At 41.1% G+C, this 18,452-nt stretch overlaps 1 protein-coding gene across 5 annotated transcripts in view; it reads left to right on the forward strand.

Moving 5' to 3' along the window:
* Positions 1-18,452, forward strand: part of LOC129695419 (coiled-coil domain-containing protein 171-like) — a 254,013-nt gene that overhangs the window by 6,489 nt on the left and 229,072 nt on the right. For all 5 annotated transcript variants that reach the window (XM_055632349.1, XM_055632347.1, XM_055632346.1 and 2 more), the window contains exons 3-5: positions 4,451-4,595; positions 6,624-6,798; positions 11,110-11,300. In XM_055632349.1, coding sequence (XP_055488324.1) covers positions 4,451-4,595; positions 6,624-6,798; positions 11,110-11,300 — 511 coding nt within the window. The remainder of the gene's footprint in view (positions 1-4,450; positions 4,596-6,623; positions 6,799-11,109; positions 11,301-18,452) is intronic.

The raw sequence follows: 18,452 nt of genomic DNA on the forward strand, positions 1-18,452 counted from the left end.
AAACTATCTTGCACACATTTTACAAACTCCAACCCATCCAGCCCATTTACAGAATGTGTTTCCCAGTCTATGTGTGGAAAGTTGAAATCTCCCACAATCACTACCTTGTGCTTACTACTAATCTCTGCTATCTCCTTACATATTTGCTCTTCCAATTCTCGTTCCCCGTTTGGCGGTCTATAATACACCCCTATAAGTGTTGCTACACCTTTCCCACTTCTCAATTCCACCCAAATAGCCTCCCTAGATGAGCCCTCCAATCTATCCTGCCAAAGCACTGCTGTAATATCTTCCCTGACTAGCAATGCAACACCTCCACCTCTTGCCCCTCCAATTCTATCACACCTGAAGCAACGAAATCCTGGAATATTTAGTTTCCAATCACAGCCCTCCTGCAACCACGTTTCACTGATCGCCACAACATCATACTTCCAGGTGTCTATCCAGACTCTAAGCTCATCCACCTTTCTTACAATGCTCCTAGCATTAAAATATGCACATTAAAGAAAACCCCCGTCTCTTATTCTCTGTTTATTTCCTTTTTTTCCTTTCTCCTCTTGTGTCCGAGTGCTTCCCATTTCTGCTTCCTGCCTCCCATTCTGTCTACTCCCTTTCGCTATTTGAGTCCCTCGCCCCAACCATTCTAGTTTAAAGTCTCCCCAGCTGCCTTTGCAAATTTCCCCGCTAGGATATTGGTCCCCCTCGGGTTCAAGTGCAACCCATCCTTTCTGTACAGGTCCCACCTTCCCCAAAAGAAGTGCCAATGATCCAGGAACTTGAATCCCTGCCCTCTGCACCAGTCTTTCAGCCACGCATTTATCCTCCACCTCGCTCCATTCCTACTCTCACTGTCGCGTGGCACAGGCAGTAATCCTGAGATTGTTACCTTTTTGGTCCTTTTTCTTAAAACTCCTCCCAACTCCCTAAATCCTCCCTTCAGGACCTCTTCCCTTTTTTTTCCTATGTCATTGGTACCTATATGTACCACGACCTCAGGTTCCTCTCCCTCTGATTTAAGGATATCTTGGATGCGTTGAGACACGTCCGAGACGTGTCTCAACACTTCCTAAAAGTGAATGACCATTTTGTTGGGCATGTACTATAGGCCTCCAAATAGTTAATGGGAATTAGAAGAATAAATATGCCCGTCTCACTACGGCCCCATACAACTGCAGAAGGACCTCTTTGCTCCTACACTCAACTCTTCTTGAAGGCCAACATGCCATTTGCTTTCTTCACTGCCTGCTGTACCTGCATGCTTACTTTCGTTGACTGATGAACAAGAACCCCTAGATCCCGTTGTACTTCCCCTTTTCTCAACTTGACACCATTTAGATAATAATCTGCCTTTTTTTGCTACCAAAGTGTATAACCTCACATTTATCCACCATAAACTGCATTTGCCATGCATCTGCCCACTCACCCAACCTGTCCAAGTCACCCTGCATTCTCATAGCATCCTCCTCACAGTTCACACTGCCACCCAGCTTTGTGTCATCTGCAAATTTGCTAATGTTACTTTGAATCCCTTCATCTAAATCATTGATATATATTGTAAATAGCTGCGGTCCCAGCACCGAGCCTTGCGGTACCCCACTAGTCACTGCCTGCCATTCTGAAAGGAACCCGTTAATCCCTACTCTTTGTTTCCTGTCTGCCAACCACTTCTCTATCCATGTCAGCACTCTACCCCCAATACCATGTGCCCTAATTTTGCCCACTAATCTCCTATGTGGGACCTTATCAAATGCTTTCTAAAAGTCCAGGTACACTACATCCACTAGCTCTCGCTTGTTCATTTTCCTAGTTACATCCTCAAAAAAATCCTGAAGATTAGTCGAGCATGATTTCTTCATAAATCCATGCTGTTACAGCTATCCAAATGTCACAGTCACATGATTCTGCGGCTTTGCACTGACATTTTAATAACTCTGGCACTGGCCACTCAAATCAGCTGCCCTGGGCATTTTAATGACTGGTTTTACTGTATTTTAATGTTGCTGCTTTACCTGCTTTTAACTATACTGTTTCATCAGGGACTGGATTGTTTTTACTGTTATTATGTGTGAAATGTTTTTAAGTTTCATGTGCGATGCTCCGGTATTCCCTGGGAAACGTCTTCTCATTTTGCACTGTACAACTGTTGCTTTGCAAGATAACAATAAAGGTTGATTGATTGATTGATGTGCCGCTATTTCATCTTTTATGATTGACTCCAGCATCTTCACCACCACTGATGTCAGGCTAACTGGATTATAATTCCCTGTTTTCTCTCTCCTACCTTTCTTAAAAAGTGGGATAACATTAGCTACCCTCCAATCCACAGTAACTGATCCTGAATCTATAGAACATTGGAAAATGATCACCAATGCGTTCACGATTTCTAGAGCCACTCCCTTAAGTACCCTGGGATGCAGACCATCAGGCCCTGGGAATTTATCATCTTTCAGTCCTATCAGTCTACCCAACACCATTTCCTGCCTAATGTGGATTTCCTTCAGTTCCTCCATCACCCCAGATCCTCTGGCCACCAGTACATCCGGTAGATTGTTTGTGCCCTCAGTGAAGACGGATCCAAAGTACCTGTTCAACTCAACTGCCATTTCCTTGTTCCCCAATAATAAGTTTACCTTTTTCAGTCTTCAAGGGTCCAACTTTGGTCTTAACTAATTTTTTCCTCTTCACATACCTAAAGAAGCTTTTACTATCCTCCTTTATATTCTTGGCTAGCTTACCTTCGTACCTCACCTTTTCTCCCCGTATTGCCTTTTTAGTCATCTTCTGTTGTTCTCCAAACATTACCCAATCCTCTTGCTTCCTGCTCATCTTTGCTACGTTGTACTTCTCTTTTATTTTTCTACTGTCCCTGATGTCCCTTGTCAGCCACGGTCACCCCTTACTCCCTTTGGAATATTTCTTCCTCTTTGGAATGAACGGATCCTGCACCTTCTGTATTATTCCCAGAAATACCTGCCATTGTTGGTCCACTGTCATCCCTGCTAGGGTATCTTTGGCCAGTTCCTCCTTCATGGCTCCATAGTCCCCTTTATTCAACTGTAACACTGACACCTCCGATTTACCCTTCTCCCTCTCCAATTGTAGATTAAACCTGACTATATTATGGTCACTACCTCGTAATGGCTCCTAAAACCTCAAGTTTCTTTATCAAATCCGGTTCATTACATAACGCTAAATTGCCTTCTCCCAGGTAGGCTCCAATAGAAGCTGCTCTAAGAACCCGTCACGGAGGCACTCTACAAAGTCCCTTTCTTGGGGTCCAGTACCAACCTGATTTTCTCAGTCTACCTGCGTGTTGTAATCTCCCATAACAACCGTAGCATTACCTTTACTGCATGCCAACTTTAACTCGTGATTCATCTTGCACCCTATATCCAGTCTACTGTTTTGGGGGCCTGTAGATAAGTCCCATTAGGGTCTTTTAACCCTTACAATTCCTTAGTTCTATCCATACTCCCCACATCTCCTGTTTCAATGTCACCCCTTGCAAGGGACTGAATTTCATTCCTCACCAACAGAGCTACCCCACTCCCTCTGCCCATGTGTCTGCCTTTTCGAAAGGAGGTATACCCTTGAATATTCAGTTCCCAGCCCTGGACCTCTTGCAGTCATGTCTCTGTAATTCCCACAACATCATACTTGCCAATTTATAACTGAGCCTCAAGCTCGTCCACTTTATTTCTTAGGGTTAACATCTTGGCAAGAGTCAGGGTGGGAAGAAGTGTAGTCCTGTTGGCTGTTGTAGTTGATAGGTTTGTAACAGATGTCCATTGACAGTCTGTCTCCTGTGAAAAAGACAGAGATTGAGAAAAGGGGAGAAGGGTAATTTGAAGGCATCTTTGCAGGAGGGTGGAAGTAGTTCAGATACCTATGTGAGTCGGTAGGTTTATAAAATATGTCAGTAGATAGTCTGTCTCCTGAGATGGAGACAGTGATCAAGAATGGGGATGGAGGTGTCCACGATAGTCTAGATAAATTTGAAGCCCATGGAAGGATGAGGACAAAGAGATCTTTTAGGAAATTGGGAATGGCATGTGACTGAAATGTCTGTGCAAGCCTTTTGGGACCAGCGACCAATTCTCTTAATAGTTGTGGGTCTGCCCTGTCTTTAGCCATAAGTTAAAGTTCTGAATTGGGACAAGGCCAACTTTGGTAATAGGTAGGAACTTGCTAGATCTTTTCTGCCTACATGTGTCCAGAACCCTCCATCCCCTGCATATTCATATTCCTGTCTGAAAGACTCAAATGGTGCTAACGTATGGGCTTCAAACACCACCCTGGCAGCACCATTACTTTATTTTAAACTCTGGATCTAACCTGGGGATCTGTGACTCTATAGACAAATTATTTTGTTTGAGGTTATGTGATATAAGGTCAATTTTGCTTTGGGATGTATGGCATTATATATATATATATATATTTTTTTTTTCAGTTTGCACGGTACTATTAATCAGCTCCAGAATCAAATGAAATATCTGCAACCTGGGGATGGCAGCTTCAATTCTACAGATTTCAGGTGGAGGCTGAATAAAATAGAAAAAGAAAAATTGGAATTAACCAGCAAATTTAATGAAGAGGTATGGTTGCAAAGTCTTTCAGACACACGTTCACTTTTAGAGGAAACTAATGTATTTTATTGCATCAATTACAATGTTATGTACCTTGAGTAAAATTGTGATTTGTGTGTAATTATCTTTCTGGGTGTTTTTTCTTGTTATACTGGTGTCTGGTTTGATGGCATAACGTTTAAGATAAGTGATCATTAGGATTGCCTCATAGCATTAATATAACAATTAATATTTGTACTTGTGTAGCACTTCTAACAAAACGAAAGTAAGACATTTGGAAAAGGACAGGCCTCATTGACGATTGGGAACATAAAAATGGGAACAATTGGATTAATTCTGGTGTTGTTCGTGAGTATAGGATAGGAGGATTTCAGAGGCCTGGCTAAAGGGTGGCCTTTAGAATTCAGGGTGTTCTGGTGGAACCTGCACAAGCTGGAGAGTTTGCTTATAAACTGGATCAGAGTGATCATCACTGTGACGTGGTTTGTTAGTGCTGTTGGGTTGGATTTATACGAATTAGACAGTAGTGGAGTATTCCTTCTATTTGACTATACCTCCAACCAAGTCAGTCCAGTGGTTTGACAAGGCATAGGTGTTATAAGGTATATAGGGGAATGGAAACTAATTTGCATACATTTAATGCAAGGGCCCCCTTCAGTAAATAGGTATGCAGATTCATGACTTTCTTCCCACTGTAAATAGAATAAACGATGTGAGTTCAATCTACTGAGAGTGTCGGACTGCGGCGTCATCCCCAACGTCATATGGTGATGCACTTTTGTAGTAGGAATAAAGGCCTAGACAGTTTACTAAATGGGGAGAAGATTCAGAATTCAATGGTTTAGTTTATTGTCACATGTACCGAGGTACAGTCAAAAGCTTTTGTTGCATGCTAACCAGTCAGTGGAAAGACAATACATTACAATTGAGCCATTCACAGTGTGCAGATACATGATAAGGGAATGACGTTTAGTGCAAGATAAAGCCAGTAAAGTACGATCAAAGGTAGTTCGAGGGTCACCAATGAGATTGATAGTAGTTCAGGATTGCACTCTAGTTGTGGTAGGATGGTTCAGTTGCCTGCTAACAGCTGGGAAGAAGCTGTCCCTGAATTTGGAGGTGTGTGTTTTCACACTTCTCTCCCATCGAGCAAAAGAAATGGGAGATGAGGGAGTGGCCAGGGTGCGACTTGCCCTTGATAATGCTGCTGGACTTGCCAAGGCAATGTGAGTGGTAAATGAAGTCAATGGAAGGGTGGTTGATTTGTGTGATGGTCTGGGCTGTGTCAGCAATTAGTTGCGATTTCTTGTGGTCTCGGAGCTGTTCCCAAACCAAGCTGTGATGCATCCTGATAAAATATGTTCTATGGCGCATCAGTCAAAGATGGTGAGAGTTGTAGGGGACATGCCTTCTAAGGAAGTAGAGACTTGGTGTGCTTACTTCGTTGTTGCTTCAATATGGGTGGTCCAGGAGAAGTTGGTGGTCATACTTACTCCTAGGAATTTTCAACTATTTCTGGCGCCCTCAATGCAACTTGGGATATGTGTACTACTTCGCTTCCTGAAGTCAATCACAATTTCCTTTGACTTGCTGGCCTTGAGAGAAAGGTTGTTGTCTGCTGGGAATTCTGCTAGGAATTAGGTTGACGAAAATGTGTAAACTGAATTCTCTGAACCGTAAGTGATATACGTTTATGTGAAACGGGAATTGCACGTCTTTGTTCTATCGGCACAGCAAAGGAATTTTTAATCTGAATTGATTAAATTATTCTATACTTCATGGAATCATTGTTTTTCTTATGGTAGTAGTCCATATACCGTTCCACTCTCCATGGATTTATGTCCCAAGCTGAAGATCACGGTTAGAGTCATGGAGTTATACAGCATGGAAACAGGTCCTTTGGCCCAACTCATCTGAAGTTGCTTACCTGAGCTGATTTCATTTAATCCATATCCCTCTAAAGGCAAGGCAATAGTTAAGGAGAACGCGCACTATTTTTTTACATTAGTTTAACTGGTTGATGTTTTATTTTCCTAGCGTTCAGCATTTGAAAGTCATGTTGCTAGGTTGCGAGCACAACTGGAGAAAGGAGAAGCAATGCGACAGACCCTGGAGTATGACTTGGCTGTGTCTAAGAAGGAAGCCAGTGTCGTGCGAACTACTTCAGAAGACAGAATAGAGTCTATACACAAAATACACGCACAATTGAAAGGTACATGAATGTTATGAAAAGTCCATTGTAGAAGAAACTAATCAATATCATTGTCATCAATTCATTTGTATTGAATTTTGCATATACATTTGTAAATTACCTCCAATTAGATTTTTTTCCAGGAATTTCATAATCTATGCAATGTAATAATTTTTGAATATTATTTAGTAATGTTACAAAATTTTGAGATAAAAAAAAATCAAGTCTGCAATTTATTCCATCAGATAAAGCACAAAAATAAATTTAATTTGACTTCTAATTCACTTTCGTATCTTCAGTATTAAAAAAAAGTCATGGCCATTTTAATACTCGGAAATTAGCATCTTGTTCCCTATTGCTTTTCCATTGACAACACAAAAGCTGTGATCGAGGACAGTCAAAAGCCTATAACCTTCTTAAAAATTAAGAGAACTGAATGAAATTTTCAGTTATTATAGAATGAAACATTCTGAAACAAATATAAAACATCTTACTTGAATGACCTATAATTAAAGCATATAATTAGTTATTACCTAATTGTAGTTAATTACAAAATTGACCGTTGTGACGGAAATAGTCATAAAACACCCAGACTGCCTTGGATTCAAAAATGTGATATTCTCAAGATCAGAACTTTAATATTATTGTATTATATGCTGTAAGTCCATAACAGATAGGTAAATAAATTACAATTTCTAGCAATAGACTAAGTCTTTATAGAGATGTTGCTAGCTGGTACATTGGCATATCATAATCAGTAGCATCATCATACTCCTCGGATTGTAATCAATGAGCAACTGTACACCTTGTTTTTCCTCAACTTTTCAATTTTGGCATTGTAAACTACACGTTTTTGCTCTTCAAACCACACATGACATGCCTTTCTGCCCACTACTTTCCCATTAAGAATGTCCTGTAAATACCATTTCTTAATAAAAGGATATATTTTAAAAAATAGCCTAAGGATCCAAATAACAAACTAATCCCATTCACACAAGAATCCACAATATAACATGATTTTTAAATCTCACTGGCATGAATTTATATGCCAGATGGAAGGAATTTAATGTTTAATTCCCATAAATTAATCTATAAACATCCACTCAATATAATTAAAATTATTATTTTTTTGCACAATACATGGGACTAAAACTGATATTTAGTATAAAAATATTGACTATGGGTAGACAATAACAAAATATAGACGATTTAGATGCTCTTATGACATGATTGTCCAAAAAAAAAGCATTTAAATCATCTTGCGAGTGAGTTTTTCTGGAACGCGATCGATTGGAATGTTGCATTTGCAGTGAATTTGAACTCCAAATCGGCAGGAAAAACACTGCTGGTTCGTATGGGGACCAAATCACATTTTCACAATGTAAAATTAGATTAAAGCCATCCCAAGAAGTAAGTTTATATGTAAAATAAACGACTTACCCTTTGTATTGTCCCGTTATTGATATCCGTCACGTTGTAGGCGTTGAGGGCGTTAGAAGTGGCTTTTTATTTTTAATTATTAAATTGTCTCGCGATTTAAAAAAAAAAAAAAAAAAAAATCCGCCACCGACAGGCAGTAGAAAACTAGATCCCTCCCCCCTCCCCCCTTCAAAACCGCCAAAGTCGCACACACGGCCAGTGGCAGAATTGCAGCGCCGCTGAAGGTAAGTTTTGTAACATCGCTATATGATTGCATTAAAATCAAGAATGAATCACTAGAAATCTAAGCGTACACCAGCAGTGTTTCAGCAGGAGCAAAAAATGTAACCATCCAAATTGTTGAAAACATGTGTTGAGTTTTAGCGACCGTTTCTCTTTCATTTGTGTTTGTGTAAACTTTTTTTTAAGTATTGCATATTGTTGGTGGGGGGGAAGCAAGGGCTGAACTTCTGTTACCTGCAGTTTGCCATGTAGACCGGGGCTGTTTCTTATAGCAGAGTCAACTATGTCATCTTTTGCTGGTAGCCTGGATCTGGGCACCATGAGGCACACAACAAGGTCCAAGAAGGGCAGGAATTGTGTTAATAGCTTATTAATTTTATTAACATTAAAAATATGAAAACAAATACTGAAAACAAATACATTCCTCATGGAAATATTGGGATGTTTCCAATGCGGAATTTCAAAAATTGTGTGATTGACATTGGCTTTTGAGAAAGTAGTGAATAGCCTACTCATTACTGGGAATGAAATCTAGAGACGATTGAATCATATCAGTGCAATGATGAGAAATTGCTTTACTGATCATAATGCAGAATTGGAATGCATTTTGATTTAGCTGTGAAAAGCAAAGGAGGGCAAATGCAGGTATAAATGTAATAGGCCACCAGATAAAGAAATAAGAGATGCATGCAAAAAGCGTGCAATAGTAATCTTGGCAGGGGTTTAACTTACAAATAGAGGACAAATCAAATTTGTCGTAATAAGGATCAAGATGCATTTGTGGAATCTTTATGTGATGCTTTTCTGATATGTTGATCAATCAATGAGGGAGCAAGGACACAAGGAACTGGAATCATGAGCGAAAAACAGAATTCTGGAGGAACTCTGCTGGTCAGGCGGCACAGAGGGAAATGGATGGACGCCGTTTTGGATCTGAACCCATCTTCAGACTTGTTTGGAGTAGGGATGTGAAAACTGGAAAAGTGAGATGGGAGTGCGAGGAAGGCTGGCAGATTCACCAAAATGCTGCCTGAAAGAGGGAATTGACTACGAGTTGAACAGAAATGGTTTCTTCCACATCTTAAGAGCCATGACCACTGGTTACAAGAACAGCTTCTGAGCAAGCATTAGGCTCTTGAACTCTACACAGCACTGACCTTGGCAATTATTAACCACTTTGGGTTGTGTCTTTGGTTTGTGCTACAAATTTTGTTTTTTTGCATTATTATGGTTATATAGTTATATATATATATCTACACCTACATCTACTTACATCTACATCTACCTCTACATCTACCTACATATATAGTTTGATATTTATATATTTGTGTATTATATTCAAAGGCTTGTTAAGCTATTGCACTAAAGAATTTCATTCTGTTATAGTCATACAGCGTGAAAACGGGTCCATTCGCCCAACTTGCCCACACTGAACAACATGTCCCATTTACACTCGTCCCACCTGCCTGTGTTTGGCCCATAATCATTTAAACCTATCTATCCAAGTAACTGTCAAATTGTTGTGATACATATGATAATTAAACACTTTTGACCCTTGTAAGCTACCTAAGCTGAATATGAGGTGATGTTCTTCCAGGTTGCATGTAACCTCCCTTAGGACAAATGTTTAAGTTAAGAGGGGCATCATTCAATACGAACCTGATGGGCAACTTTTTCACTCAATGGGTGGTGGGTATAGAGAACGAGGTACCTGAGGCAGATATCATGACAGATACATGGATAGGAATGTTTTGGAGGGAAATGGACGAAACGCAGGCAAATGGGATCATGTAATAAAAACAAATTGCAGATGCTGGTTCATACTAAAGATAAACGCAAGGTTCGGGAGTGACTCAGTGCGTCAGGCAACATCTCTGGAGAAAATGGACAAATGACGTTTGGGGTCCGAATGCATTAGACAAGGTTGGATAAGTGCACGTGAAACTTTGCCTCAGCTGGAAGCATTCTTTAGATTCCTAGATTGTGGTGTGGTAGAAAGTGTAAGATTGAGTGCTGTACCTTCTGCAGTCACTAGGAAAATTCCAATGGATCGAGGGGATAATAAATTCCTGGATTAATGAGAACAATTAATATTTAAATGGCCATGATAGAAAATTTAGTTAACTCCAGAATCATTTCTCTGTCTGGTCAAGCTGACATTATCAATTTTATTTTTCTTCATTATTAGATGATTTAATGATGTGATTAGGGCAGGTTTACAAGATAATGGCATCAACAATTATGCAATTGATGACTGGATTGGTACTATGTACAGAATAGGAAAATTAGATACGTGAAATTTGGATATGATTAACAGAATGGGGTTACAGTTTTATATCACTACTCTGTGTTCACAGGATGCAATGGTTTCATTCGACAACTAAAGTTGCTTGTTAGTGTATGATCATGATTTGCGATTTGAAATTTAAATCTGTGGATCAGCATTGTAAATAGCGTTAACACTGTAAATTAAGTCAACAATTTGGGGTGGAAGATTGCAACCTTCACGTGGTCCGCCCTGTTTCGACGAATGCAATCAACCCGGCATGCACAATCAGATAAGATCAAATAGAACAAGTCGTCCTACAACTTTACGCTGTGCACGCCATACACACGAATAAGTCAACAATTTGGGGCATTATGTAAATTGTTCTCCTTTGTGATTAACAGTACAAAATTCAGAACTTCAGCAGAAAGTGGAGAATTTGGAAAGGACTTCACAAATTCTGCAACAAGCAAGGGAAGATGATCAGCAGAGGTTTCAAAGTGAACAGGAGGATCATGAGAAGATCATTCAGAACTCTAATACAGAAAATGAATTCCTGATAGCTGAAAGGAATCGAATTAATACTATCTTGCAGGTAACAATGTGCAATATTTATTTCTAATGTGTGTACAGATTTTTCTCAGCATGTTTTCCAAATTGTTTCTTTCACTTTAATGGAAACATTTTGTCTTCATCTTGCTGGTGTAATGCCCTTCAAAAAAAAAAGTTTGAGCTGGATGATTAATGTCCTCAAAACATGCATTGTTCTCATGAGTTCTTGAATAGCTTCTCCAGCATCTGATCAGGCATGCCATTGATTTCTTGAGTGCATACACAAAATTAAGCAGGTATTTTGCTGCATCTTCACCCGAGTGAAGTTGAAATCCATCCTATGCATAGCTGTAGAATATACATTGTAAGGGAGGGCGGAACTTGAAAAATTACTCCCCAGGGCAATGATACTGAGGAAAATTGTGGAGGCTGAGAGTTGACAGAGTTGTGGGTTCTGATGGCCATTTTCCTGGGTCTGAAAATAAATTGTGGCACAGCAGTAGAGTTGCTGCCTGACAGCGCCAGAGATCCGGGTTCGATCCTGTCTATGGGTGCTCTCTGTATGGAGTTTGTACGTTCTCCTTGTGACCATGTGGATTTTCTCCGGGTGCTCTGGTTTCCTCCCCCATCTCAAAGATGTGCAGGTGTGTAGTTTAATCAGTTTCTGCAAACTGTTCCTAGAGTAGGGTTAGAACTAAGGTATGGGGATCACTGGTCATCATGGAATCAGTGAGCCATAGGCCTGTTTCCATGCTGTATCTCTAAAACTAAAGCTAGGTGGCATGCTTTGACAGTTGGTGAGTTGATTAGGATTTTTCAGTATCCTGAGATTATGGAGACGTTCCATTAAATTGGATTGATAAAATACATCTCTTGATGCTCCTGAACACATCATCAGTGATGTAACCTGGGTTCATTGGATGTTTTGGGTCTTTCAACATCTGTCACCCTCACCCAGGCGATCCAGCCGTGGTTGATCAGACCACGACCTGTGTTCAGGTGGCATTCGCCCCTCCCCATGGACCTCTCCCTGATCCAGAGTCATCTCAAGGCCTTCTCTGCTACCTCTGTGGTGTTCTTGATGGCTCTTCTGCTCGCCACTCCGTTGATGCCCAGCGCCCTCAAGGCTTTGTAGAGCGATTGCCCTGCAAAACCTCTGTTGGCGCATTTCTTACTTGGTCCGAGGGCTCCGGCACTCTAGCTCAGCAGACTTGACGATCATGTTCATCGCCAAGACAAAAAGGATCACAGAGATGGTACAGCCTGTGATGATCCCAACCTCCAGTCTGTGCCACTCTGATGTTACTGCCCCTGCTGAGACTCTCATGCTGAATTGGTTGTAATAGTCCAGGATAAGATCTGCCACTTGGCCCGGCACATGATGCTTGGCCATGAATGTCTGGATCAGCTTGTGCGGGATGGAGCCGTAGGCGTTGGCCAGAGCACCGTCAGGTCTCCCTTGTTCTCCTTGGCTTCTATGATGAGCTGGATCGTCACTCCCGTGTACTCTAGACACCCTGGCACTCCAGACAAGCCTCCCTTTTGCACTGAGCTGTTGATGTAACCATTGCTGGAGAGGAAGTTGATCAGCTGCCTCACTACTATGCTGAAGAAGATCTTGCCTTCAATGCTTAGCAAGGAGATGATCCTGAACTGATCGATTTTCTGGGAATCTTCTTCCTTTGGGATTTGGACTCCTTCAGCATATCTTCACTGCTGCACCACTTTCCCTCTCCTCCAGATGACTTTCAGGGTCTTCCACAGATGTTTCAGTAACAAGGGGCAGTTCTTGCCTCTGCTTGGGCCTGGGGCTGAGCTAGATTTGGACCTCTTTCATGAGTGGCTCTCTACTATCAAACTATTCAATCAAACTCCTTGATGGGTGGAGGTGGTTTTATCAGGATGTTGCACTGGCCCAGCTCCTGCTGTAGGTGGTCTGGTTGTGCCAGTCGATCTCCTCCTTAGAGCAAGCCAAACTCCTACAGCACTTCTGCCCGAGCAGTTGTTTGGTGAAGTCGATGGGGTTGGCTATGAAGGATGCTTGCTTCCTGGCTCTTTCCTTCCAGCGTCTTCGGTGCCACTCAGCAAAACGGTGGGACAGCAGCTTCTTCCTCAGGATGGTTCGCAGCTCAGCCAAAGGGGGGCGCTGCTCTTCATGGGCTCTTTGTACTGCTTCTTTAGGGACTTCATCTCTTGCTAGATCTTGTGGATCTTTGCTTCTCTTTGGTGAAGGGTGTTCTGGCAGGTTTCTTCGCCACTGCTTCAAACCTTTCTACAGCTAGGCTGATGATGATTGTCGTCATCGTCTACAGCCTTTGATCCACGCCTCCCTTCGCAGTTGCTTCTAGCATCTTGTCGATGTCCTCGTCGAACTGATACTAGACTGTCAAGTTTTACAGGCCTGTGGCCATTTGACTCGAACCTTCTCCGGAGGTCCATTCTGAGGGACAAGTTACCCCACTTGGAGGCTTCGGGCTCTATGGGGTGCTTCCGGGCCCGGCTCCTCCTGCGTCTCACCAGATAAAATACCTGTGTGTTGTGACAATCCCGCTCCCTCCAAACACTTCATCCGGGTCAGGTGAATCTTCAGGCGTCGGCTGTTCTTCCAGACCTTTCCACATCTGCATTTCATACTTCTAGTCGGTTGTCCATTGCCATTAGTCGTTAGCCTTGTGATCCGTCAAATTGGGTTGCTCATCCTCTACTGGTTTCGCCAGCACATTGATTGATAAAATACATCTCTTGATGCTCCTGAAATTATCATCAGTGATGTAACCTGGGGTCATTGGGTGTTTCGGGTCTTTCAACATCAGACACCCTCACCCAGGCAACCCAGTCGTGGTGATCAGACCACGACTTGTGTTCAGGTGGCATTCGCTCCTCCCCATGGACCCCCTCTCCTGATCCAGAGCCATCTCGAGGCTTTGTCCGCTGCCTCTATGGTGTTCTTGATGGCTCTTCTCTCCATTCCGTTGATGCCCAGTGCATTCAAGGCTTTGTAGAGTGATTGCTCGGCAAAACCTCTGCAGCCAACCTCGATGAGCATACACCTTGCCTTCCAGACCTGCCTACGGCAGTCTACGACCAGCTCTTCGTACTTGGTCTTCTTCCTCTTGTGGGCCACCTCCAATAGGAATGTTACAACATTTTGAGATTTTACAATTCAAGCTTGTAATTTATCCCATCACATAAAGCAAAAAAAAAAAGAACTTTAATTTGATACCTAATTCATGTTCATATCTTCAGTATTGAAAAAAGTTACGGTCATTTTCATACTCGGAAATTAGCATCTTGGTCCCTATTGCTTTTCCATTAACTTAATACAAAAGCTGTAATCGAGGACAGTCAATTGACATAAAAGCCCATAACCTTCTTAAAAAATAAGAGAACGGAATGTAATTTTCAGTTATTATAGATTGAAGCATTCTGAAACAAATATGATACATCTTACTTGGATGATCTGAAATTAAAGCATATAATTAGTTAGTTACTTAATTGTAGATAATTACAAATTGACCGCTGTGACGGAAATAGTAATAAACACCCAGACTGCCTTAAATTCAAAAATGTGATATTCTCAAGATAAGAACTTTAATATTATTGTAATGTTAAAACAAATAGTAAATACCCAACAAAAAAATCATATTCATCAGTTATCAAATCAATTAAATTCATCTAAATTCAATTACTAGTTCTAAACATCTATCCCATTCTTAAGAAAAGTCTAATAACAAAGTATCCAAATAAACTGATCCCGTTCACACAAGAATTTACAATATAACATGATTTTTAAATCTCATGAATTTCTATGCCAAATGGAAGGAATTTAATGTTTAATTCCCGTAAATTAATCCAGAAACATCCACTCTCAAGATAATCAAAATCATTATTTTTTGCGCAATACATCTGACTAAAACTGTACTGTGGATATTTAGTATGAAAATATTGATCATGGGCAGACAATAACACAAAATATAGATGATTTCGATGTTCTTACGACACGATTGTGCAAAACAAATAAATTAATTTGATTATCTTGAGAGTGGATGTTTCTGGAATGTGATTGATTGGAATGTTGCCGCTGCCATGATTTAAGCCATGATTTAAGCAAGACGTGGCCGATTTGTATCGGGACCTAAAACAGTGGCAGATCTGCAGCGTCGCTGATGGTAGATTTTGTAACAACGCTACCTCCAGATGGTCCTCCCACGGCACTGAGTTTCCAACAAGACGATGATTTTGGTCGCCTCTGAGACCAGAAGGATGTCTGGCCTCAAGGTGGTCATGACAATGTGCCGTGGGAACTTCAGCTATTTCACCAGGTCTACAGAAAGCTGCCAGTCTGCAGTCGCCAGGATTCCTGGCTGCTGTGGTTCTTGGCAGCTGCACTCCTGCCTTCATGAAGGTGATTATCTGGGTGATGCGGCCAGTCTGCAGCTGCTGATGGCTTCTGCAAAGGGTTTAAGAACATGGTCTGAGGAAGGACATTCTTGCCATAGAGGGAGTACAGAGAAGGTTCACCAGACTGATTCCTGGGATGTCAGGACTTTCATATGAAGAAAGACTGGATAGACTTGGCTTGTACTCGCTAGAATTTAGAAGATTGAGGGGGGATCTTATAGAAACTTCTCAATCTCTTTTCTCTACTCCATCTCATCATTATTTGATATCTGACCCACCATGTTGGTGCTGTCTGCGAACTTGAAAATTGAATTGGATTAGTATTTGACCACAGATATGAGTGTATAAGGAGTATATTAGAGGGCTGAAAATAAACCTGCCGGGTACCAGTGTTGAGAATTATTGTAGAAGATGATTTGTCACATTTCCTCACTGACTGGAGGATAAGTGAAATCTGGTCAGGAAGCTGAGGATCCAGTTGCAGAGGGGAGTGCTGGCTCCAAATTCCACACGTTTGGATATGAGCTTAGTTGGGATATTATGGCCTTAGTAGCGCTTTATAAAGCCTAGGGCCTTGCAACATTGCTTTTATAATTCCAGTCATCTCAAAACGAACGTTAGCATTACATTTGCCTCCTTCACCACCAATTCAACCTGCAAATTAACTTTCTGGGAATCCTGCGCCAACACTCCCTAATCCCTTTGCACCTCCAATTTCTGAATACTCTCCCCATTTAGAAATAGGCTGGGTCTTTATTCCCTCTACCAAAGTGCATGACTATACGCTCAGGCCTCTTTCTGATCCCTGGTGTTGGAGGGAATTGTGTGTTTAACCTATACCCTGAGTGGTTTTCACATGGGGCTCAGTAGCCCTCTTAATTACAGCTCAGATAGGAACAGACATTTTTAAATAATCTGGTTGAACAGTGGTGAGTTCCTTGAACAAATGGGTTTATTCAAGGTCTTAACAGTACACACTAGGAAATACTCTAAGAACCTAAAGTTTTTCAAAGATTTGCAGCACCCATTGCGTTTTTATATTCTCACAACACAAATTTCCATTGATTCTTTGTTGGAAGGGTGGAATTGTAATAGGGCTGGCGGTTCTTTTTTTTACAACATTGCAAAGCAATATATGTTCACTCTGAATAGCTACTGAATAGCTGCACACGGGTGAGTTATTTAATTAATTGTTTTTGTTTCGGTGAATCATACTTTAATATATTGTCTATTTTCTGTTGCATGATGCAACTTCTCACTAACCAGATCCACCAAAAAACGTTGTTTAGTATTTCCATTACTTAGCATGGTAATTGTGCCAGTGAAAATCACATTTCTGCACACTTTCTGTCTAATGCTGTTTTTCTTTTTTTGTACTGGAAACAACTGGTATCCTGGCTACCCTAGGGTGTTAAGCAATGCTGAAATATTTGAATTTGGTTACACATCCGTTAGCGTATTGCCTCGATTGTAATTATTCCAATTTGATTTTGACAATACTTTGTTTCTAACTTCCTGTGACATCCTGTTTAGCATCCTAGTTGACAATTGAAAGATTATTCACTGTATAAAGGTTCGCGTCTTTTGCGCCTTCTGGTAAATGTGCCCGCAATTTTATGCCCTTAGGCGGCCTAAGGCTACTATGTTTAGCAAGCTTTGGTTTTGTCCGGTTTCTTTCCAGGTAGGCGATATACCCTCCCCGGGCAATATACCCTCCACTTCTCTTTTATGAAGGGGATTTAGTTCCCCTTTCTTCCAGGACCGACCGGAGGTTCCGCTGTCACCTCTACGGGCCACCCTCGGTGAACACTCACTCAACTTTGTCCTGGGATTCTTACTCTCCCGCGCAATGTACCCTCACCTTCTCTTTTATGAATGGGGATTTAGTTCCCCTTTCTTCGAGGACCGACCGGAGGTTCCGCTGTCACCTCTGCGGGCCGCTCTCGGTGAACGTTTTCAAGGACCTTTCTTCAAGGACCGAAAAAATGTCCGCTATTCGGAGGTTTTCGTTATTTGGATCTTCGGATAAAAGGTTGTGCACCTGTACTACAAGTTTTGAATAAAATCAAACTTTATACGTTTTAAGGGTGAGTTTTTTTAATCGACAAAGAATGCTTCTTTCAGTAATTTAAATTGACTTGTTCTGGAGCTGCTTGTATGTTATTTTATTCAATGAATTATACTAAATATAGGTAAAGTAATTATTCATCAAAAACACAATCCATTTTCTTTTTATGATTTTGTAATATTTTTGAGGACTGCAACTAAATGTAATATTGAGAAAGGAAAAACCGAGAGCATAATTTTTTAATTTGATGGGATGGTGTTTTTGTATATGGTCCTCCAAAAAACATTGCCTTAAGCCGAATGACCTCTCCTGGTCATTGCCTGAAATGCACTCTGAAGCACAGGTTGAACGAACACAGAATTGAACAGGGAACTTGTACAAAGTGGCCCCAGGTAATGAAAGGGTCTTATTTTCACAGGCATTCATCAGTTGATTTTGTCCATAGTTTGGACATTACAAAAACGTCACTCAATATAATCATACCTTCACAATGCAATAAAAACATACAAGACTGATAAGGAAGAATAATTACGTGTAGAAAGAGAGAAAAAGTGGAAACTAGCTCTGTTGTTTGGGAATGTGCGTATGTACATGTCAGACTTCTGAATTTAATAATATGGGAGATCACTCGTACATAGGAATGTCCATATGTTGGATGAAAGAAACTCAATGACGACCTTTGGGCAAAGCACAGTGCTAGGTCAGGCAGCATCATGGAGTGAATAG

The sequence above is a fragment of the Leucoraja erinacea genome, chromosome 3 (genome assembly GCF_028641065.1).
Source record: "Leucoraja erinacea ecotype New England chromosome 3, Leri_hhj_1, whole genome shotgun sequence".
Taxonomy (NCBI): domain Eukaryota; kingdom Metazoa; phylum Chordata; class Chondrichthyes; order Rajiformes; family Rajidae; genus Leucoraja; species Leucoraja erinaceus.